Source organism: Pelodiscus sinensis, chromosome 1 (genome assembly GCF_052426305.1).
Source record: "Pelodiscus sinensis isolate ZL-2025 chromosome 1, ASM5242630v1, whole genome shotgun sequence".
Lineage (NCBI taxonomy): Eukaryota > Metazoa > Chordata > Testudines > Trionychidae > Pelodiscus > Pelodiscus sinensis.
The window spans coordinates 256,407,082-256,428,014 of record NC_143052.1 but is presented as its reverse complement, the minus strand read 5'-3'; the positions used below and the strand labels follow the sequence as shown (position 1 = coordinate 256,428,014).

The 20,933-nt window shown below is 48.1% G+C and overlaps 1 protein-coding gene across 1 annotated transcript in view; it reads right to left on the bottom strand.

The window, feature by feature from the left end:
• Positions 1-6,604, bottom strand: part of ABCC4 (ATP binding cassette subfamily C member 4 (PEL blood group)) — a 210,620-nt gene extending 204,016 nt beyond the window's left edge. The window contains exon 1 of the mRNA XM_075918815.2: positions 6,318-6,604. Within this exon, the coding sequence (XP_075774930.2) occupies positions 6,318-6,391 (74 nt within the window). The 5' untranslated portion in view covers positions 6,392-6,604. The remainder of the gene's footprint in view (positions 1-6,317) is intronic.
• Positions 6,605-20,933: the final 14,329 nt, after the last annotated feature.

Below are 20,933 nucleotides of genomic sequence, written 5' to 3'. Positions count from 1 at the left end.
CTCCAATATCCCAAAATAGCTATACCGCGTCTTTTGAGCACGCCAGTTATTTCAAAATATAATGGGCTCGCTAGTCCAACATCCCTCATTCCATGTAAGCCTCGTTCCATGAGGGGTAAGGGACATTTTGGAAAAGTGATTTATTTTGAAATAAGTACTGTATAAACAGCACCAAATTTTGAAACAAGCTATTTCGAAATTAACTTAAAATAAGCTATGCAATTTGGGCCCCTAAGAGTGTGCCTACACAGCAGGGCTTCACTAAAAATAGCTATGCAAATTGAGCTACATCCATTGGGTGGCTTATTTTTAAATAATTTATTTTGAAATTGGGAGCATCTACACAGCACTTATTTCCAAATAGATCACTCTTCCTCCGACTTCCCTTACTCCTCAAACAATGATGGTTACAGGAGTCGGAGTAAGAAGTCCTCCAGCTTGACAATATTTTGAAATAACTGCCTGCTGTGTAGTCGCGGACTAAGTTATGTTGAAATAATGTTGCTGTGTAGATGTACCCTACTCATTGTTGATTTATTTACAATACTTAAGCCTGGGAAAACAACATAATAGATGTAAAATAGACTTTTTTAAATTCTCAAGTTTTAAAGAGGCACTTTAGAATGGATGAATTATAAGTCAGAATAAAAATCCATACCTTGCATTTTTCTTCCACCACTAAAACATGCATAGGTAAACAAAATTAGACAAAAAAGCCTTCACTTCTAGAGAAGGAGGAAATCTGCCTCTGAAGCTTGATTCACCTACCTACATATATGAATGAGGCCCAAGATACTAGTGCTCCAAGCTCCTAAGGAAGCTTTAAAACTGGAGAAGCTAAGAAATAAGCAGATGAATTTTGTATACTTCCCTAGGCAGAGTGCAGGATTTCCTTACTAGGGGAGCTTTATTTGGTGGAAAGAGCAGTAATGCCCCATTGAACCTGAGATTACTGCAAAAGAAAGACGTAAATCAAGGGCATAGTCAAAGGTATGGGCAAGATATGGCCCACAGGCCTGATACAGCCCAACAAGCCATTTGATCCATCCCGCAGTCCGCCCTGCCTCGCCCCCGCCACCAGTCCAATCAAGACCCAGGGTGTGGGGTAGTGCACCAAGTATCCTCTCCCCATCAGGGGCATGTGGCACCAGAGAGAACCGCCAGCTGTTCAAAATGGCTGGCAGTTCTCTGTGGGTGCTGTGTGCCCCAGGCAGGGTGGGAGGAAGGAGAGAACTTCTGTGCTTCCCCACCCTACGGGGTAACACACAAAGTCTCCCTGCCCCGCACACAGTGCCTAGGGAGAGCCACTCCTTTTACCTAAGGCCCCACCCCTCCCAGAGCTGGCCTGCAACCACTACCAACAGGTAAAGTGGCCCCTCCTACAAAAATTATTGCCCAGCCCCGGCATACATTAGGGATGGAATTTCCATCAACTAGTCAATAAGTGGGGAAGCTGCAGCAGGGTCAGCTCCCGGCCCCAGGAGTTAACTCCACTGCGACTCTGCCTTTAAAATGTATAAAGAGCCGGCAGGCTCTTAATACGTTTAAAAGACTGAAGTGCAGTGGCGGGACCCAACACATGAGGACAGCTGATTCTCAGCTCCTCCCGGCTCCCTTCCCCCCTGCCACTGCACACCAACCTTTTAAATGTATTAAGAGCCTGCCAGCTCTTAATATGTTTAAAAGGCTGGTGCATAGCGGGGAGGGATCCGGAGTGAGCCAAGAATCAATTGTCCTGGCTCATGCCAGACCCAGCCTCCCCACTCCATGCTTCTGCTTTTTAAATGTATTAAGATCCAGCAGCTGATTCCCAGCTCACGCCCTATCCCTGCTACCCTCCTGCCTCCTCTGAGCCCTACAAAGACGGTGCTGGGGGAAACCAGCTTTTAAGCCAGCTCTCCCCAGCACCGGCTCCTGTTTCTCCTCTCCCCCTCCCCTGCTGGCAGAGGCAGCAAGGTGGAGAAAGTGACTAGTTGACGGACTAGTCGACTAGTTACTTACATCCCTAGCATAAACCCAACATTAGCACAACTCCAACTGGAGCCGTAGTGCTTAAGGGGATGTATGGGCCTCTATGGCGACAGGTCACAGTTTACACAGCTCTTTCAAAACTTCCAGTGACTCATGCCCAGTATTTCCAACCCCAAATGTTACAAAACCATGTTTGTAACATTTGAGTCAGGCCCCAAAAAGTCATATGGTCTGCTGAAAAACAAAACAAAACAAAACGTGAGACTAATATTGGGTTCTTTTTATTTGCCTTCTGTTTGTTTAAGTCTTTAGGGCAGTGGTTTTCAAACTGTGGTACACATATCCCTAGGGGCATGGGAGCTCTTGTCAGGAGGTATGGGAGAAAAATCCTATAAAGGCAGAAACACATTATATTCAGTATAGATGTTTTCAAACTAGTATGTCATGCATTGTTAAAAATGAGCCATGAATTTGGAGTCTCTGGAGACGATCATTTTTAGTGACTGCCTTGTCTATTTTCATTATTCAAATTGGGAGTAATTAAAAATATGTGGTTTAAAAATGTTTTTGTAATTATTTGTACTTCAGAAATGCTATCGTCTTGTGTACTAATACATGGTAAAACATGTACCCTAGGCTCCAGAACTACATCCCATGAGTGTAGCTCTCCTCCCTCTTCCCTCCCCCTCTCCCCCTCCCACGGGAGCACAGCGGAACATCTAGGGGGCAAGCAGCAATGCCAGGTAGTTCAGGCCCACCCCACACGGTGGGGCTCAGGATGGGAGCACCACCTCTACTTCCTTTACCTCAGCAGCCCACCCAGTAGTGTTCCCCATACACTGAGTGTTTGGGGAGCTACTCAGGAGAGATTCAGATGCTGCCCAGCTGATCAGCAGAGCTCCCACAGCTCAATCATTGCCAGCAACATTTGTCTATACTAGTGATACATATCCACATATGCCTCAATGCATATAACAAGATGTATTCCACGTGTGGATGGAAAGAACGAGAGGGACCACTGTCAACCAATCTGTCAGGGTAGGGGGGGTTAATAAAAAATTGTAACTAGAAGATGAAAAAAGGCAGACATTGGGGGAGCATGTAATCCCACATTCCACCCAATGGGTCACTTCTGCCTGTCTCAGATGGGGGTACATGTAGATTGAATTATTTAGAAAGGAATACACAGCCTAGCAGGTTTGAAAAACACTACTTTAGAGTACCAAGTATGGGGGACTCGTTTCCATTCTTCTCTCTACAACTACAATCGCTAGAAACTTTCTTTTTTATAAACAATTGAAGCAAAGATTCTAATGTATTCACATGAATCCAGTAGTCGGGACTTAAGAAAAACAGCAATTATCACAATCTCCCTCCCAATGCCACTCATGGGATGTAGTTTTGGAGCTTAGGGTACATGTTTTACCATGTATTAGTGCACAAGACATTTCTGAAGCACAAATAAAAACATTTTTAAACCACATATTTTTAATTACTCCCAATTTGAATAATGAGAACAGACAAGGCAGTTGCTAAAGATGATGGTCTCCAGAGACTCCAAATTGATGGCTCATTTTAACAATTCGTGACATACTAGTTCTCCTTTGTCCGATGACTGCAGAAATGTTAACTGCCTACTTCAATTGAAACAGTTTCTAAGCAGTTCCTTAGCAGTCAGTCCACTTTAAATTTAGCCTCAACACGTGGATCCCCAGAGGATAAACGGAACAACCAATAGTCAGGAACGATACTGTAGGAAGCAGCCAGCTAATAATTGGGTATTGCTATGCAAGATTCCCCAGAGAGCCACGTGCTACTTAAGGGATCTCATTTAAAAAACAAAAAATAAACCAGGAGTTTGCTCGAGGTAGGGCAGATTTCGTTAGAAGGAACAAGTGACTGGTTCGCCTCTGCTCATTGCGTAAGTGGAAGAAACAGCTTGTTTGAAAATTGCTGACAACTTGCATCACAACTGACCTAAGCACAGGTGGCTCAGACAAGAAGCTGTGACCCAAGTAGCACATTCCCTTTTTCCATTTACTACACAGAACAACATCATGCCGGGGGCTGAAATCAGTCCCCAACGAGGCAATTCCGCACAGCAGCGAGCATCGCAGGCTACCTATTCGCGATGGCGCTGCCGCCCCCCTGCCCTCCCACGGGCGCACAGCATCAGCCCAGCGAGCAGCGGAGGTTGGCAGCTCCACCAGCCTGCCCCCGGCTGTGCGCTCTGGCTCGTCCGGACCGCGAGAAGCGGCCTGGCGGGAGGCTAAAGGACGCGGGGCAGCCCGGCTGAGCGGGTCGCACGGGACCTGACCTAGGCTTGGAGAAGGGGGCTGGTCCCAGCGAAAGGCCCCCGGCCCCACGTGCACAGCCTCCCCCCCTGCTCTGTCCGCGGTAACACTCCCCCCCCCCCACGTGCACAGCCTCCCCCCCTGCTCTGTCCGCGGTAACACTCCCCCCCCCACGTGCACAGCCTCCCCCCCTGCTCTGTCCGCGGTAACACTCCCCCCCCCCACGTGCACAGCCTCCCCCCCTGCTCTGTCCGCGGTAACACTCCCCCCCACGTGCACAGCCTCCCCCCCTGCTCTGTCCGCGGTAACACTCCCCCCCCACGTGCACAGCCTCCCCCCCTGCTCTGTCCGCGGTAACACTCCCCCCACGTGCACAGCCTCCCCCCCTGCTCTGTCCGCGGTAACACTCCCCCCCCACGTGCACAGCCTCCCCCCTGCTCTGTCCGCGGTAACACTCCCCCCCACGTGCACAGCCTCCCCCCCTGCTCTGTCCGCGGTAACACTCCCCCCCCACGTGCACAGCCTCCCCCCTGCTCTGTCCGCGGTAACACTCCCCCCCCCCCACGTGCACAGCCTCCCCCCTGCTCTGTCCGCGGTAACACTCCCCCCCACGTGCACAGCCTCCCCCCCTGCTCTGTCCGCGGTAACACTCCCCCCCCACGTGCACAGCCTCCCCCCTGCTCTGTCCGCGGTAACACTCCCCCCCCATGTGCACAGCCTCCCCCCCTGCTCTGTCCGCGATAACACTCCCCCCCCCATGTGCACAGCCTCCCCCCTGCTCTGTCCGCGGTAACACTCCCCCCCCACGTGCACAGCCTCCCCCCCTGCTCTGTCCGCGGTAACACTCCCCCCCCCCCCCCCCATGTGCACAGCCTCCCCCCCCTGCTCTGTCCGCGGTAACACTCCCCCCCCATGTGCACAGCCTCCCCCCCTGCTCTGTCCGCGGTAACACTCCCCCCCCCCACGTGCACAGCCTCCCCCCCTGCTCTGTCCGCGGTAACACTCCCCCCCCATGTGCACAGCCTCCCCCCCTACTCTGTCCGCGGTAACACTCCCCCCCCCCATGTGCACAGCCTCCCCCCCTACTCTGTCCGCGGTAACACTCCCCCCCCATGTGCACAGCCTCCCCCCTGCTCTGTCCGCGGTAACACTCCCCCCCCATGTGCACAGCCTCCCCCCCTACTCTGTCCGCGGTAACACTCCCCCCCCCATGTGCACAGCCTCCCCCCCTACTCTGTCCGCGGTAACACTCCCCCCCCCATGTGCACAGCCTCCCCCCCTACTCTGTCCGCGGTAACACTCCCCCCCCCATGTGCACAGCCTCCCCCCCTGCTCTGTCCGCGGTAACACTCCCCCCCCCCCCCCCATGTGCACAGCCTCCCCCCCTGCTCTGTCCGCGGTAACACTCCCCCCCCCATGTGCACAGCCTCCCCCCTGCTCTGTCCGCGGTAACACTCCCCCCCCATGTGCACAGCCTCCCCCCCTGCTCTGTCCGCGGTAACACTCCCCCCCCCATGTGCACAGCCTCCCCCCCTGCTCTGTCCGCGGTAACACTCCCCCCCCCCATGTGCACAGCCTCCCCCCTGCTCTGTCCGCGGTAACACTCCCCCCCCCATGTGCACAGCCTCCCCCCCTGCTCTGTCCGCGGTAACACTACCCCCCCCATGTGCACAGCCTCCCCCCTGCTCTGTCCGCGGTCACACTCCCCCCCCCCCCATGTGCACAGCCTCCCCCCTGCTCTGTCCGCGGTCACACTCCCCCCCCCCATGTGCACAGCCTCCCCCCCTGCTCTGTCCGCGGTCACACTCCCCCCCCCCATGTGCACAGCCTCCCCCCTGCTCTGTCCGCGGTCACACTCCCCCCCGCCAGCCCGGCCGGCAGCTCCTGCCCGGCTCTGTCCAGCGCGTGCCCGGGAGGGAGCCTGAGCCCCTGAGCAGCGCGGGCCGGGCAGGCGCCGCCGGGCGGACCCTGGGCGCGGGGCGAGCTCCTGTGCGCGCCTGGCTCCGACGCCTGCTCCTGGCGGCCCGAGCAGCCCGCGGGCCGGGGACTCACCAGAAGAAGAGCCGGGAGCAGAGGTTGGCCGCCTGCAGGGGGTTGGGCTTCTTCTCCCGCCGCGGCGCCTCCATCCCCTGCTGTCACCTGCAGCCGCCGCTCAGTGCCCGGCCCGCAGCATGCAGCTGCCGGCAGCCGCCGCCTCCCCAGCCCGGCGCCGCTTCCGGGAAACCTGACACCCGGCCCCGGCGCCCTCGCACGGCCGGAGTCCGCCAGCAGCCGCCGGGGCCAGGCATCGCCCGGGCACGATCCCCGCGAAGCGCTGCCCCGGGACGTGGCAAGAGACGTGCTGGAGCGTGGGCGGTCAGCGCCGGGAGACCTACCGCCCGCCGGCAGGGGGGCTCGGGCCTGGCCTTCAGTGCGAGCAGGATTTCAATAAGCCTCCTTTCTTCCAGCTCCCGCACACGCGAGCCCCCTCCTGGCTCCGGCTACAGCTGCCCAGCTCCCCTGAGGGGCCGCAATGTTTGCAGGATTTGCGCCTTAGAAAGTTAACGGGAAGCCACAGGAGGCCAGCTCCATGGGGGCAACGACCTTAGATCAGTGGGGTTATAATCTTTCATAGGTGCCCCTGTAACTGACTGGATAAAGTATCAGTCTCTATAGCTGTGGATTGAAGTCCCATCTTGGTTGTCTTTATATCATGTTTTCTGACAGGAGGTGGAAATGGGCACCAAGGGAGGCTTAGGTTGGACATTAGGAAAAACTTCTTCATTGTCAGGGGACATCTATGCTAGGAAGTTAGTTTGAAATAACTAGATTCAAAATAACTCCTGAAAGAACTGTTTCGAGATAGCTTATTCCCCAAGAAAAGAACTAAAAACTAGTTTGAATTAGCGTTTTGCTAATTCGAACTAGCATGTCCACATTAAGTGGACCCTGAACCGAGGTTAAGGATGGCCGGAAGCAGTGCCGGCAGGGCATCAGAGGAGGACTTAGAGCATGGAGATGCTGTCTCAGGCTAGCCGAGGGCTGTGCTTAAAGAGTCCCGACCCCCAGCCCGGAAAGACAGTTCTCAGGGGTGCCCCGCTTGCAAAGCAGTCCTGGCTTGGATTGCCCGGAGTACCCACACTGGGCACATCACACCACTCAGCCATCAGCCCAGCTGCACTTGCCGCAGGCTGCCATCTGGGGAGAGGGGGCAATTGGGAGGCTGCAGGAGAGCTTCCACCCCCAGAAGCCCGCAGAGCCAGCCCAGTCCTCCCCATCAGGGGCTCATGCCCCATTCCTCCCTCACCTCCTTCCACTTACCCTTCCCTAGCCCCTCTACTTGATGTACAAAATAAAGATAACATGTCTTCCAAAATGGAATCTGTCTTTATTGAACAAAACTGGGGGAGACTGGGAAAAGGAGGTGGGAGAGGGGAAGAGAGAGGCTGGGAGAGGGGAGGGCAACTAAAATGATCAGGGGTTTGGAACAGGTCCCATATGAAGAGAGGCTAAAGAGACTGGGACTTTTCAGCTTAGAAAAGAGGAGACGGAGGGGGGACAGGATAGAAGTCTCTAAAAGCAGGAGTTGGGTGGAGAGGGTGCATACAGAAAAGTTTTTCATTAGTTCTCATAAAGAAGGACTAGAGGACACCAAAGGAAAGGAATGGGTAGCAGGCTTCAAACTAGTAACAGAAAGTTGTTCTTCACAAAGCAAAGAGTCAACCTGTGGAACTCCTTGCTGCAGGAGGCTGTGAAGGCTAGAACTGGAACAGAGTTTAAAGGGAAGTGAGATCAAGTCATGGAGGCTGGGTCCATGGAGTGGTATTAGCCAGGGGGTAAGAGTGGTGTCCCTGCCCAAGGTTTGTGGAAGGCTGGAGAGGGATGGCACGAGACAAATGGCTTGGTCACTGTCTTTGGTCCATCCCCTCCAGGGTCCCTAGGGTTGGCCGCTGTCGGCAGACAGGCTACTGGGCTAGATGGACCTTTGGTCTGACCCAGGACGGCCATTGTAAGCTCAGGGCTCAGGGACGGGGGTCTCACTGGACCCCCTTGATTCTCTTGCACACCTGCTCCTGGGTGGCCAGGCTGGCAGCTCTCCTGCCCTAGACGGCCACTTTCCTGTGCCTAGTGCGGAAATCGTGGACAAGGTCCAGACATACCCTGGATCACTGGAATAAATTGCTTAGAGAAGTTATGGAATCTCTATGTAGTCTTCTATGATTCTTTCTTTTGCAGGCCTCTAAAATTGTGAATAGAGCTAGGGCTTTTTTGGAAATCTTAGACATAGTCTGTGGACCTTCCCTGTTGGAAACCACTGCCTTAGCCTGGCAGCTCCTTAGGGGAAGCATAGTTTTCCTACATGTTTGTACAGCACCTAGCCCCTCTTTGCACTACTAAAATACAAATAAGCACTAATTAGATTTTGATGGACAGTTGCAGGTTACCTACCAGCCCTGTGCTCCTGGAGAGCCAGGGAGTGACATTCATGGAAAACCATCCTTCCCCTTCTCCTAGGTTTGCTAGAATCAGACAAAGCAATGAAAAGGCCAGGGAAGATACACCTAAACTAATTAAGGAAACACCCCAGCCTCATCTGCATTGAAGATAGAACAGAGGGACATCTTATTAGCATACAGAATGGAGACCAGCTCTTCCAAAGCAGAACCACACTGAACTATGGGATACCAAAAGCAGAAAAGCACTGCCTGATGGGAAATCTCTGCTCCAGATGCTAATGAAGCCAGGCCTGCTCACACCCCAATTAGTCATTATCAGACCAATTCTAGTAATGGAACCTATTGACATCCAAAATATTGAAACTGCCTAGTTGCATTGTGAGTTTGTTCAAGGAACATCATCCATAACCAGGGATGATCAGTCTCTATTGTCCCGCCTCTTTTTCTCTTTGAACTATTGTCCTATCCCTATAAAAACTCCTACCCTGTCCCAAGAAAAACTGTTCTGACACCTGGATTTAAACTGAATCAGTTCCATTGAGAATTCATCATCTCCTGTCTGATCGTGCTGGGGGCTCTGCTCTGCTTATCTCCTGCCCTCTAGACCCCCAGCTTCTATCACCATCTGGGAATTCCGATCAGTGCATGCTCCACGGAGTGGTAAGGTCTCTCTCTCTCTCCCTTCCTCACCCCCAACTGCCTCTCTAAGCATAGTCTCCTGACCCTGACCTATGTAAACTGTTATATGGTTACCAAACATTTGTAATCAGTTTCAATTTAGATTTAATATTGTAACTGTTTCATATCTATTCACTACCCAGAAAAATAACTTTCATTGTTAAGCTGTTTGCTTCTCTCTCTTTCTTTCTCTTTCACTTACTCTTCCTTAAGGGGTGTTGTTTTGACTTCCCCATTCACTCTGCAACAACACTTCTTGTACCCAAGCTAAAGATCCCTGTAGTGCCCAAAATCCTGTGGGGTTTGCTCATCGTGTGGTTTACCAGTGAATTACTGTGGTGTGAAAGTGGGGCTACGGGGTGCTGAACCTGGAGGCTTATGAGTATGGCAGCTTAAAGTGCTGTTTAATCCAGCGAACTGAGTTTAAAGGCTCATGATGGTGCAGTGTAGCATTGCTGTTAACCCAGCCTGCTGAATCCAGGGACATATGAGGGGTCAGCTTGTGAGTGCTGAGTACCCAGTCCTCTCAGACATGCTCTGGTAGTGGGTGTGAGTGTCTGTGTGTGTTGCTAAGGTGGGAAGAATCCCATCCTGAGGAACCTAGTTCCTCCAGGAGAGCTCCAGTGGGAGGGGGAATTGACAACAGGGAGAGAATTCAGCTCCATATGAGAGCACAAGCAGCACACTGATAGAATTGATAGAATTCCCTAGTCCCATAAGAGTAACCCTAATAAATGAGCATACCCCATAGTATTGGGCAAATCTAGTAACAAGATGGAAAGCACCCACCTCCCTCATACTTAAAGGTATCCACTAGACTTTAAAAATTGTAAATAAGATAAATATAACTGCTTATTACTTCTGAAACATTTTATTTAAGCTTTCCTCCAGGTACTATCAGAAAAAAAATTATTCCCAAATCTCAGTTCAAGTCCTTCGTTAATTGCTGTGATAAACTTTGTGTGATTTGGATGGCACATAAATAAAGACTTTATAGTCTGAATGTGCAAGAGTAAAACACAGTTTTGAAATTGATTGTCCTACAAGATATATCAAGAACAGCTTGTGCCAAACAAAACTTCTTTAAACAACTTTAAAGTGTGAATTAAGTTCATCCTCACAATGACTTTTATAACCATAATATGGTATAGCTAAGCCTCTTTATTTTCAGTTTTTATTTTACTTCATTTTCCCCAGGAATTTATCAGTGTTTATTACCATAACAACACAAACAGGTGAAAATCAGTGCAAAAAAACTTTTCTGGATAAACATTGAAGGGCTGGATGGAAAGATGGGGGGAAAGTATGCAGTAAATTAATGCTATGAATTTGAATTAATGCTTTGAATTTTAGAAAAGACTGTACCCTTTCCATTGTTTGGCAGCAGGCTTACAGAGGAAGATGAGGAATCTGTTCGTTGGGTCAGGGTTGAAATCAGAACCTTACATCTAAAACAAAAATTGAACTTGCATTTTTGGTATACTTGGAATATTTGAGAGTTTCAGAACTGAATACCAGAGAATGTGAAATCAGTGACTGCCATATCTGTACGTTCTTAATTCTTTTGCTGAATGTGGATTGATGGGTTCTTTGGAGCTTTTATCTTCTGGAAACTTAGACATTCTGATTGTCTCCAACTCTCTTGGTGTATTTGCTCCCCTAGTCATACCTTTATGTGATCAGATGGACTGAAGTGAATGAAGCATCACTGAATGAGAGATTTGTCTTCTGTTGCTGAAATGTCCAACCCTTGCAGAGTTTTGGACAGACTGCTTACCATGTTTAGGACTTTGGACCTCGAATGTCTGGGTGATCCAGAGATGTTTTAAAGATGTGTTTGAAAAGACATCTTTAGGAAATGGCAGGAGACTATGTATTCAACTATGCACCAAGGCCTTGCCACATCATTCTGCCATCTTTTTAAATAGGCACTAAGCACAGATTATGAGCCCACTTTGGCAGAGATGGATCTGTGACATATTTTCCACCCATGCTCTGTAAATAGGAACTGTCAATCCAAGTGGGGGTCATATCTCTCCCCTTTTGAGAGTTAGTAGGTTTTATATTTGAGAGTTAGTACGTTTTATATTTTTATCCTCTTCTCTAAGAAATCCAGAGCTTGCTTTTCCTGTATTTATTAAAATTTAAATAAATTTTAAAAATTTTAGGGCCTTGCATGTATAAATTAATCCAATGACATATGAAGACATACATTTCCTCTTCTGAACCACTGCCCTGAGGGCTCTGCATGATGCCAAGTTTCCTTTACATACATGTGTATAAAAAGTCCTAGTTGTTTTAGAGGGTGACATGTAGGGGATTCTTCTATTTATCAATGACACATTGCTTACGGAAATGGCACACTCATTGACAGAACTTTAGAAGTTTCTGTCCTTTTAGCTAGTGTTTTTTCTGCTTTCCCCACCATACTCAGAGACTATTTATCAACTAAAAGAAAAACCCTGATAGACACAGAATCTAAGATGCAGAATATATAATATCAACTGCTTCTCTGACTCCATGATCCTCTGAGCAAAAAAAATTACTTGTCCATATACCTTCTCCCTCTTCCTTCTTTTGTTTTCAGTCTCTCAAGGCTTTGTTCTGAGCCATCAGGGTTCACTCTCTCTCCTAACTCTTGTGCTTTTTATTTCATTTTAAAATATAATACAAAGATATCTATACAAAGCTCTCAGTGCCCTAGTATAATTAAAGCAACGGTTTGAAATAAAAAAGTCACATTGCACAAGTTTAAAGGAAAGGCTGTCTACATCTGGGATTATAGAAAATTACAAGTTTTGTCAGAAAGTCACAAGATTCATATGATACATAACAAACATTGACCCAAATTTAAGTGTGCAGGTATTTAGGTGGTAAGAAATAAATGTTCTGGTACATCACCCATGAGAAGTTAAATAGAGTCAGTTACTGTAGAGGGAATGAGTGGGGACTGTCCCTTGGTCCATCAGTGTCTGGGTATGTTTTCTATGGCAAAATACAGTCTGTCGAGGAACAATTTGGGCTACTTCCCTGATTGTGTCTCTCATCAACAGTCCTATCCATGCATCTTGGTATTGTCAGTGTTGCATGCTGTGCTCTATGGATATGTCTGTGGACCATCTGATGGCACTGGACACTATGAGATGCCATATCAACTGAGCATAGCGCTGACCAACTCCGTACAGTCTCAGCGCCGGCTTATCATTAGATTCCCATGCGCCCAGGGCTCTGATCAGGGCGTGGATTTACACCTTACAGGCCTGGGCTCTCGGGGTGCTGGCCAGCAGAGTGTATTTCTCCACTGCTGAGCTTTGGCCCCATGTTAGGATGACTTCCTATTCTCGAAGGGGACTGTGACATCTACTGTGTGTTGACCCTCCTCTGCTCTTCGTTACAATGATGTCTGGGTGCTGCTGGCTGTCTCTTCAGGTGATGGTGGATTTGACGGTGATCTTCCCCAGAAATGGCAGGATGGCTTTGTCTAGTCAGTCGTGGATGGCATTGTGGCACAGCTTCCAGGCTGTAGAGTGGGGATGGTAACCACACAGGACATGGTGTAGTGACTCGTTCATGTAGCCACACTTCCTGCAGCTGTTATCCTGGTTCCCTTGGCGGAAAGCTCTGTTCAAGGGAACACAATTAGGATGAACTGCCAGTCAACAAACCAGGTCCTGGGGAGAAAGTTAGTATCCCATTAGCTGGTCAACTCAAAGACCTTGCCCTAGTCCATCTTCCGCTTCAGGTTGTCAGTGTTTCAGCAACAGATCTTTCGCATCAAAACTCAAGCAGCATTAAACCAGTTATTCCAAAAGGAACTCTGCCACCTACAGAAAGTTCCTTTATCAGCCTTCCATCACTGTGGGAGGCAAACCCTTGGACCTCTCAAAAAGCCCTACTGAACATGCAACTTTTGCAGCTTGCCCAGAAGGTCACCAGAGTTGAGCTATTTTGGACCAAGTGTTTTTGCTAGTGTAGCTTATTTTGTTTGGGCAATCAAAGCTGTACCGGCAAAAGTCTTTTGCGAGTATAAATTTGACTTCTCCCCTTTATCTTTCAATCTGTCACTGTCCTAATCGTGTCTCTTCCTATACTAGTTCCTTGTCTTTATTCAGTTCTCCTTGTCCATCCAGTCCCACTCTCCAACTCCTCATCCCAGTCTCAGTCTCATTGCCTAGTCTCCCCTTCCAAGCTTATTATCTGAGTCCCAGTCTCTTAGCACACCCTGTTTCCTTGCCAAACTAATCCCACTTCTTGGCTCACCATACAAGCTGTCTCTTCCCTCCTTCCCTGTTCGCTCCTAGTCCTCTCCCTACCAAGCTCCTCATTCAATCTTAGTCTCCCTGTCCACCCCATCCTTGACTCCTTGTCCTCCATCCTACCCCTTTCCAGTGTACTCACAGATGCTGTTACATGAGGAATCCAGGGGCATTCCTAAACTGTGTATTGAAAAGACTAATTGAGTCTGTATACCTTCAACCATAGGAGACTCCATCATGACTGCTAATTCTTCAAACTGCTTTAATCTTTCCACAAGCATAACTTCTGTCTTACTTGAATTCAGCTTCAACCAGCTGTTCTTCATCCATGAACTAACCTTGTACAAGCGTACTAGAGTTGTCTTGGAAGTAATAGTATGTGGAAGAATAGACAGAGCTAGTTGTCCTCTCCATATTGCTAATGCTTAGATTTATGTCATCTTACTAGTTCACCTTCATGTAAATGTTGAATGGGACTAGTGATAGAATTGATCCTTGGAAGATTTTACAGCACGGGTTTAGGGGCAGAGATGCCATTTACCTGCACAACCGTTTAGTAGAAAATGTGCATATGGGTGTGCAGGTTAGCCTTATTCAGCAAAGGCTAGTTACCTAAATGGGTTCAGCTTCTAATGCCCAACCATTTTTTAGTTTTGTGTGTGATAAACATGAGCCTAGAGGTTCTCTCACACCAACAACGAATGAATATATTTATTTCAAATTTTGCAACAAATACAAAACAAAAGTCAATTTCTCTTTTGACTGAGACTAACTACAGAATATTTCAGCTGAAAGGAATTTTTCAGAAAGTTATGAGAATGTGAAAATGGTGGGTTTTAAAACAAGGTTCAATATCTCCCAGCTGTTTCTTTTGCTAGTAAACAAATGTGTGTGTATTTTTCAAAGTCAAGAGCATTAGACTTTTAAATAAGGAGGAACATTTTCATCTTGCAGACTTTTGTTGTGCATTTCAAGCAATGGGCTTTTGAATGAGTCATTTGGTCTTACTGTTCTCTGAAGAAATTTTCCTTTAGAAATCTTGAGAGCCTATTGTTTTCTTCGAGGAAGGTCATTCTCTGATCTAAGACCCACCCAGAAAAGGCAGCATGTAGCCTTAACCGCTTTCATGTCTGAACTCATGAGGGGGTCAACTGAACAGTGTTGCATAGATTTTTTTCAGTCATACAGGAAGTCAGTTTAAACCATTTCTTACTCAACAAGAATGACTTGTTGTTACACCCACTTGCTTTGTTTAGATTTGCCCCCATGTCAATTAGTGATGGAGCCACTGTGTCTAAACTGGAATTTTGAACCACATCTGGCTTCGAAACTTCTGCACAGTTGGTGTGATGCTCCTTCTACGACATCTTTGTATCACTCCCCCCACAAAAATAACCAGTCCCACAGTAACCAGAAGTCATCTTTTTCATTTGTTATACCATTTCTCCAGGTTAGTCCAACGGTGCTGCTGGTTTCTACCGCCATGAAAACTAGCTAAAACCTTAAATAACAAGTCATGCTCTAAAAAAGGGGCAATATTATGACAAAGGCATAGCGGTTTGCATATCTTCTTCCTGTTGTCATTGCCTTAAGTGATAAAATAGCAATGGATGTATTAATAAAGTTGTGATACAACTCATTACTAAAATAGTTTTATTATGTTTGTATGCAGTGATCTGATGATCACCTTGGCTTGCATCAAAATATAAAAGGAAAAGACTAGCTAGATGCAAACAGCTATGCAGTTGTACATTTTCAGTGCTTTGTCTTGGTGTCACTAACATTGCTATATTAATGTAAATTTTGCTCACTGTGTTTTTTATTTCAGAGATTATTAATTTGAAAAAAGGGATTATTCCAAAATAATGCTGCTGTGTAGACATACCCTCTGTGCATTCTGATGCTGGCATGCAGGGTGAGCTCAGAAAGGTGTACAATACTGCATGATTTCAGCTCTTCTGGTGGCTCCAGGCTGTGTATCTGCAGGAGTCTTCTCGGGAATCACCAGTGCAGTAAGTGGCTCTTCTGCTAGCAGCCACTAGTTCAAATTCTACACTTCTGTGTTTTGGAGTCAGTCTGCTCGGTGATTGCTGCCAATAATAGTGGGGAAGCTGCTGCTACTTTGTTCTCTCTCCAAACTTGCAGGTTATGAGGGGTAGGATGAGAAACAAGGTCCACCCAATCTATTCATTGGACCGAACCCTCTCCCAGGAGTTCTATAGCCAATTTTTTGTCCTGTTTGGAGTGGCATGCCCCTTCCCCACCCACCCAACCAATCATGACTGGTTGTACTGTGGTCAAGTCTTCCATCTTTGCATAAAGGGATTACGGAGGAGCATGGAGTAGAATGGAAGAAGCTGTATCCAGTCTCCTGTAGCTTACTTGGGTAGTGGGCAGTGCCAGTGTCTAACCCATCCTCAGCACAGCCATATGAGTCAGGTGAAGGAAAATCCTTAATTGGGCTTTGAGAGTGTCAGGCTGTGCCTACCTCACTCCTCTTTGCTGTCTCTGCCCTAGGGCTAGGTTCGGGTGCCTTCTCCCTGTGTACTCCTACCTCTCTACTCCTCTCCTCCCATGGGACAAGACCAGGGTGTGTTGCTTCCAGTGAACCACCCCCTATTAGTGGGGAACCTGTGATTCATTCTGGCCCTGTCTCCCTGGTTACTAGGACTTGGCTCACCATCCCCCATTCTGTTTCATCGCTTGGGCTCAGAGTGGCAATGCTGCAGCCCTCTCTGGTCTATCTGCCAACTCTGCTCATATCTTGTATGTTGGCCATTTGGGGTACAGGAACCCACAGACGATGCACAGTTCTTGACCTGAGGCTGTACCCAGTTTGAAGTGTCTCTGCTAGTTGACTAGGATCTGGTCCCCTAACACAAATAGCCTGATACTTGCTTGTCTGCAGTAGTCACATTTCTGCTCGTCTAGAGCATGGCCCATTAGTAACCATATTTTCCTCACTGAGGCTTTAGTGACCTATTCTGAAGACCCTGGACCCTATTCTGCTCCCTGGGGCTCAGTGTTGGAGATAAGGTTCATGTGTATTGGCAGCTAGCCCTGCCTGCCAAATGCTATTCACACATGTAAGTGCTTTCAGGGTCAGAATCTTAACTGTCATCCATCATACATGATTGCAAGATAATTTGCTGAGTGCACTGAACTGAGGTTCTATTATGATCCTGAATTGTTGCACAATTGTGACCCTGAATTGTGGCATATTTGCTGCACTTTTAGTAAGCTTTCCAGTTGTACTTTGACCACTAATGGGGGGGGGGGGGTAACAATTTCACTTTTTAAGGCATTTTTCAGTCAAATCACTGTAACAGAGGGAGTTCTGGATTTTCAATTACTACAGAAGATAATACTGGTGATTATCCAATGTTTTTTCAGTGAAATGTACAAGTTACACATAAAAATCACTTAATTACTCATTTAAATGATACCTCTGACATAAAAAATACTGTTCATTTTTTATTTTTAATGGACAGTGGTGTTACTATATTACAGCTTAGGAGAGGCATCTAACATTGTATCCAAATGAAATTGCAAGGGGGCTGTTAAGTAAGTGCTTTTAAAAATCAGATATTACCTTCATGTCTGCTCAGAGCATAATATTTCAATTTTGGTTACGTTAAACATCTTTTGCTCTTTCTGGAGACTGACATAACTGACATGGATGCACACTGAAGAACAAAAGAATTAAGCTTCTCTCCAGAGAAAGGTAAAAGTTTTAATCCTATTGAAACTTTACAGGAAACTGGTAGGCCTGCTGTTCCTTTGGAAGCAAGGAAGTCAGCTGCTGTTACTTTTAATTTAGTGTCCAACTATTCCAAAAACTGCAGATGATCTCATCATTAGCACTGCAGGGATTTTTAATTTGTAAAATGGCCTACTGACAATGATTTCCCTAAGACCTATGGGGAAAAAGTGTCTCCAGAAATCATGCTACACTCACCTTTTAGAATCTAAAAGATGCAAAGTTTTTGAAGCATTATGCAATAGAAAGAGTTCAAATCTGCACCCAGGAACTCAACTCTGCACAGATTGCCCACACAATGTGGCAGAAGATATGATTGCTTCAAGTCTTGTGAAATCATAAAGATGTCCTTTGTCCTTAAAATTGTCCTGGAGAGCCAAATAAATATTATAATGTGTAAAAAGGATTCCCCTTTTTCACCCTTCCTCCCCTTTTCCCTCCCCCTCTCACACGCAAAGCTGATATTGATTAACTAGAGAGCAAAGGTGATTTTTTTTCTGCTTTAATGATTTGAATGGCTACTGATAACAGTTTAAGGTTTCCCAATTATATCATAATTAGGTATAAAACATGCTCTCTCTCTCGGTTAAAAATATGCTCTCTCAATTTATAATCCATAAACAAGTGTAACAAGATATTTTCATTCACCTAGTTATAATCAGGGGGAAAAAGCAGTGGTGAAGGTGAAGTAAACAGAAACATGGCTCATCTGGATAACTAGTGATTAGGATACGCTCTCAGTGTAGCTGTGATGTTTCTAGGCTCCTCACTACCAGTGTCCAGTTAAACATCACGGCTACGTCTACACTGGCCCCTTTTCCGGAAGGGGCATGTAAATTTCAGCAGTCGTCGTAGGGAAATCCGCGGGGGATTTAAATATCCCCCGCGGCATTTAAATAAAAATGTCCGCCGCTTTTTTCCGGCTTTTAAAAAAGCTGGAAAAGAGCGTCTACACTGGCCCCGATCCTCCGGAAAAAGTGCCCTTTTTCCGGAGGATCGGGGCCAGTGTAGACGCTCTTTTCCGGCTTTTTTAAAAGCCGGAAAAAAGCGGCGGACATTTTTATTTAAATGCCGCGGGGGATATTTAAATCCCCCGCGGATTTCCCTACGACGACTGCTGAAATTTACATGCCCCTTCCGGAAAAAGGGCCAGTGTAGACGTAGCCCACATGTATCTGGCTCTGTACTAGAGGCTAATTCAGGAAGGTGCTTATTGTATGATAGCATGGCTCTCTGATCTGTGCTGGGACAGGTCAAAATATTGTTTTCAGTAAAACTGAGAGGAACAGGCTCTGAAAAAGGACTCTGTTTTTTCATAAAAACCAAGTTTGTGGTGTCTATTTCCATTAATTTAGGTTGGGATAGGACCATGGTGGCAAAAGGTCAGGGTTGGATTTGAGGGTTTTGGAGGGGTAGGGCAGAGAAGAGGGAGAGATTATTGGTAAACTTTAGGGCAATGTCTACACGGGCAGCTTCATGCACAAGAATGGTCGTTCTTGCGCAAAAACTTGCCTGCTGTCTACACTGCACAAGCGTTGTAAAACAGGGCTTCTTCTGGAACAGTTATTCCTCTCCCCACGAGGAATAAGCCCTCTTGCACAAGAGCTCTTCCACAAGAGGGAAGTGTAGACAGGCAACATGAATTTCTTGCGCAAGAAGCCCCTATGGTTAAAATGGTCATCAGAGCTTTCTTGCGCAAGAGAGCGTCCACACTGCCATAGATGCTCTTGCGCAAAAGCATATGGCAGTGTGGACACGCTCTTGTGGAAGATTTTATGCACAAGAACTCTTCCACAAAACAGTTCTTGTGCAAGAAGCCACCAGTGTAGACGTAGCCTAGTAGAAAGCCTTGCAAAAATACTATGGCCGGCTCTGCTTCTAATTTAAGAACAGAAGCACCTATTGTTTAAGCTAAAGAAAAAAACTCCACTAGCTGTTGGTCATGACCAGTGTTCCCTCTAAGATTTTCCATCCATGAACAGAGTGGTCTTTGTCCTGTGCACCAATATTGAGGTTACGTGTGCTTGTTCGGATGTGTGCTACTGTGGCACCCAAGTTAACCAATATCTTGTATATATATTTTAAAATGTTATGGAAGAAAGAATACTAAATAATTAACACGGGATAATTAACAAGGTGCATTACTTTAAATGTTTTTTTATATGACATCAAATAAACAGAAAATTAATACTGCAAAATATTCATTAGCCTGCTTTCTCTGTTTACAGGCAGTCCCCGAGTTACGCGGATCCGACTTATGTCGGATCCGCAGTTACGAACGGGGCCCTCCCTCTCCCTGGTCTCCAGCAGACCAGGGAGAGGAAGCAAAGCGGCGGAACACGCGGGCAGCGGACAGCCCAGACGCGTCTGGGCTGTCCGCTGCCCGCATGCTCCGCGGCTTCGCTCTGCTTTGCCCAGACTGGGCTGTCCGCTGCCCGCGTGTTCTGCCGCTTTGCTCCCCGTCCCCCTGGTCCGCAGACCAGGGAGACGGGGAGCAAAGCAGAGCGAAGCCGCGGAGCACGCGGGCAGCTGACAGCCCAGACGCGTCTGGGCTGTCCGCTGTCAGCGTGTTCTGCCGCTTTGCTCCCCGTCCCCCTGGTCTGTAGACCAGGGGGACGGGGAGCAAAGCAGAGCAAAGCCACGGAGCCCGAGGGCAGCAGGACAGCCACGGCGTGTCTGGGCTGTCCCGCTGCCCCGTGCTCCGTGGCTTTGCTCCAGTCGCCTGTGGTACAGCAGCTGGGGCGCTGCCGGTTGGTCCCGTAGCGCCGCTCTGGGCGCTACCGGACCAACCCACCAGCACCCCAGCTGCTCTGCCCCAGGCGTCCTGATTCAGCCACTGCTGGTCTGTTTCAGCAGCGGCTGAATCAGGACGCCTGGGGCAGAGCAGCTTGGGTGCTGCTGGGTTGGTCCAGTAGCGCCGAGGAGCGGCGGCGCTACTGGACCAACCCAGCAGCACCCCAGCTGCTCTGCCCCAGGCGTCCCCAAGTCAGCCGCTGCTGAAACTGACCAGTGGCTGACTACAGGAAGCCCCTGCCCCGGGCTTCCTGGAATCAGCCACTGATCAGTTTCAGCAGCAGCTGACTTGGGGATGCCTGGGGTTCTTAAGTTGAATCTGTATGTAAGTCAGAACTGGCGTCCAGATTCAGCCGCTGTTGAAACTGATCAGTTTCAGCAGCGGCTGAATCTGGACGCCAGTTCTGACTTCCATACAGATTCAACTTAAGAACAAACCTACAGTCCTTATCTTGTACGTAACCCGGGGACTGCCTGTATAGCCCTCTCCCAGACCCTTCTCCAGCTGGACTAGATGATCTCTCAGAGGGTATGTCTACACTACCCCGCTAGTTCGAACTAGGAGGGTAATGTAGGCATACCGCACTTGCAAATGAAGCCCGGGATTTGAATTTCCCGGGCTTCATTTGCATAAGCGGGGAGCCGCCATTTTTAAAACCCCGCTGGTTCGAACCCCGTGCAGCGCGGCTACACGGGGCACGAACTAGGTAGTTCGAACTAGGCTTCCTAGTTCGAACTACCTAGT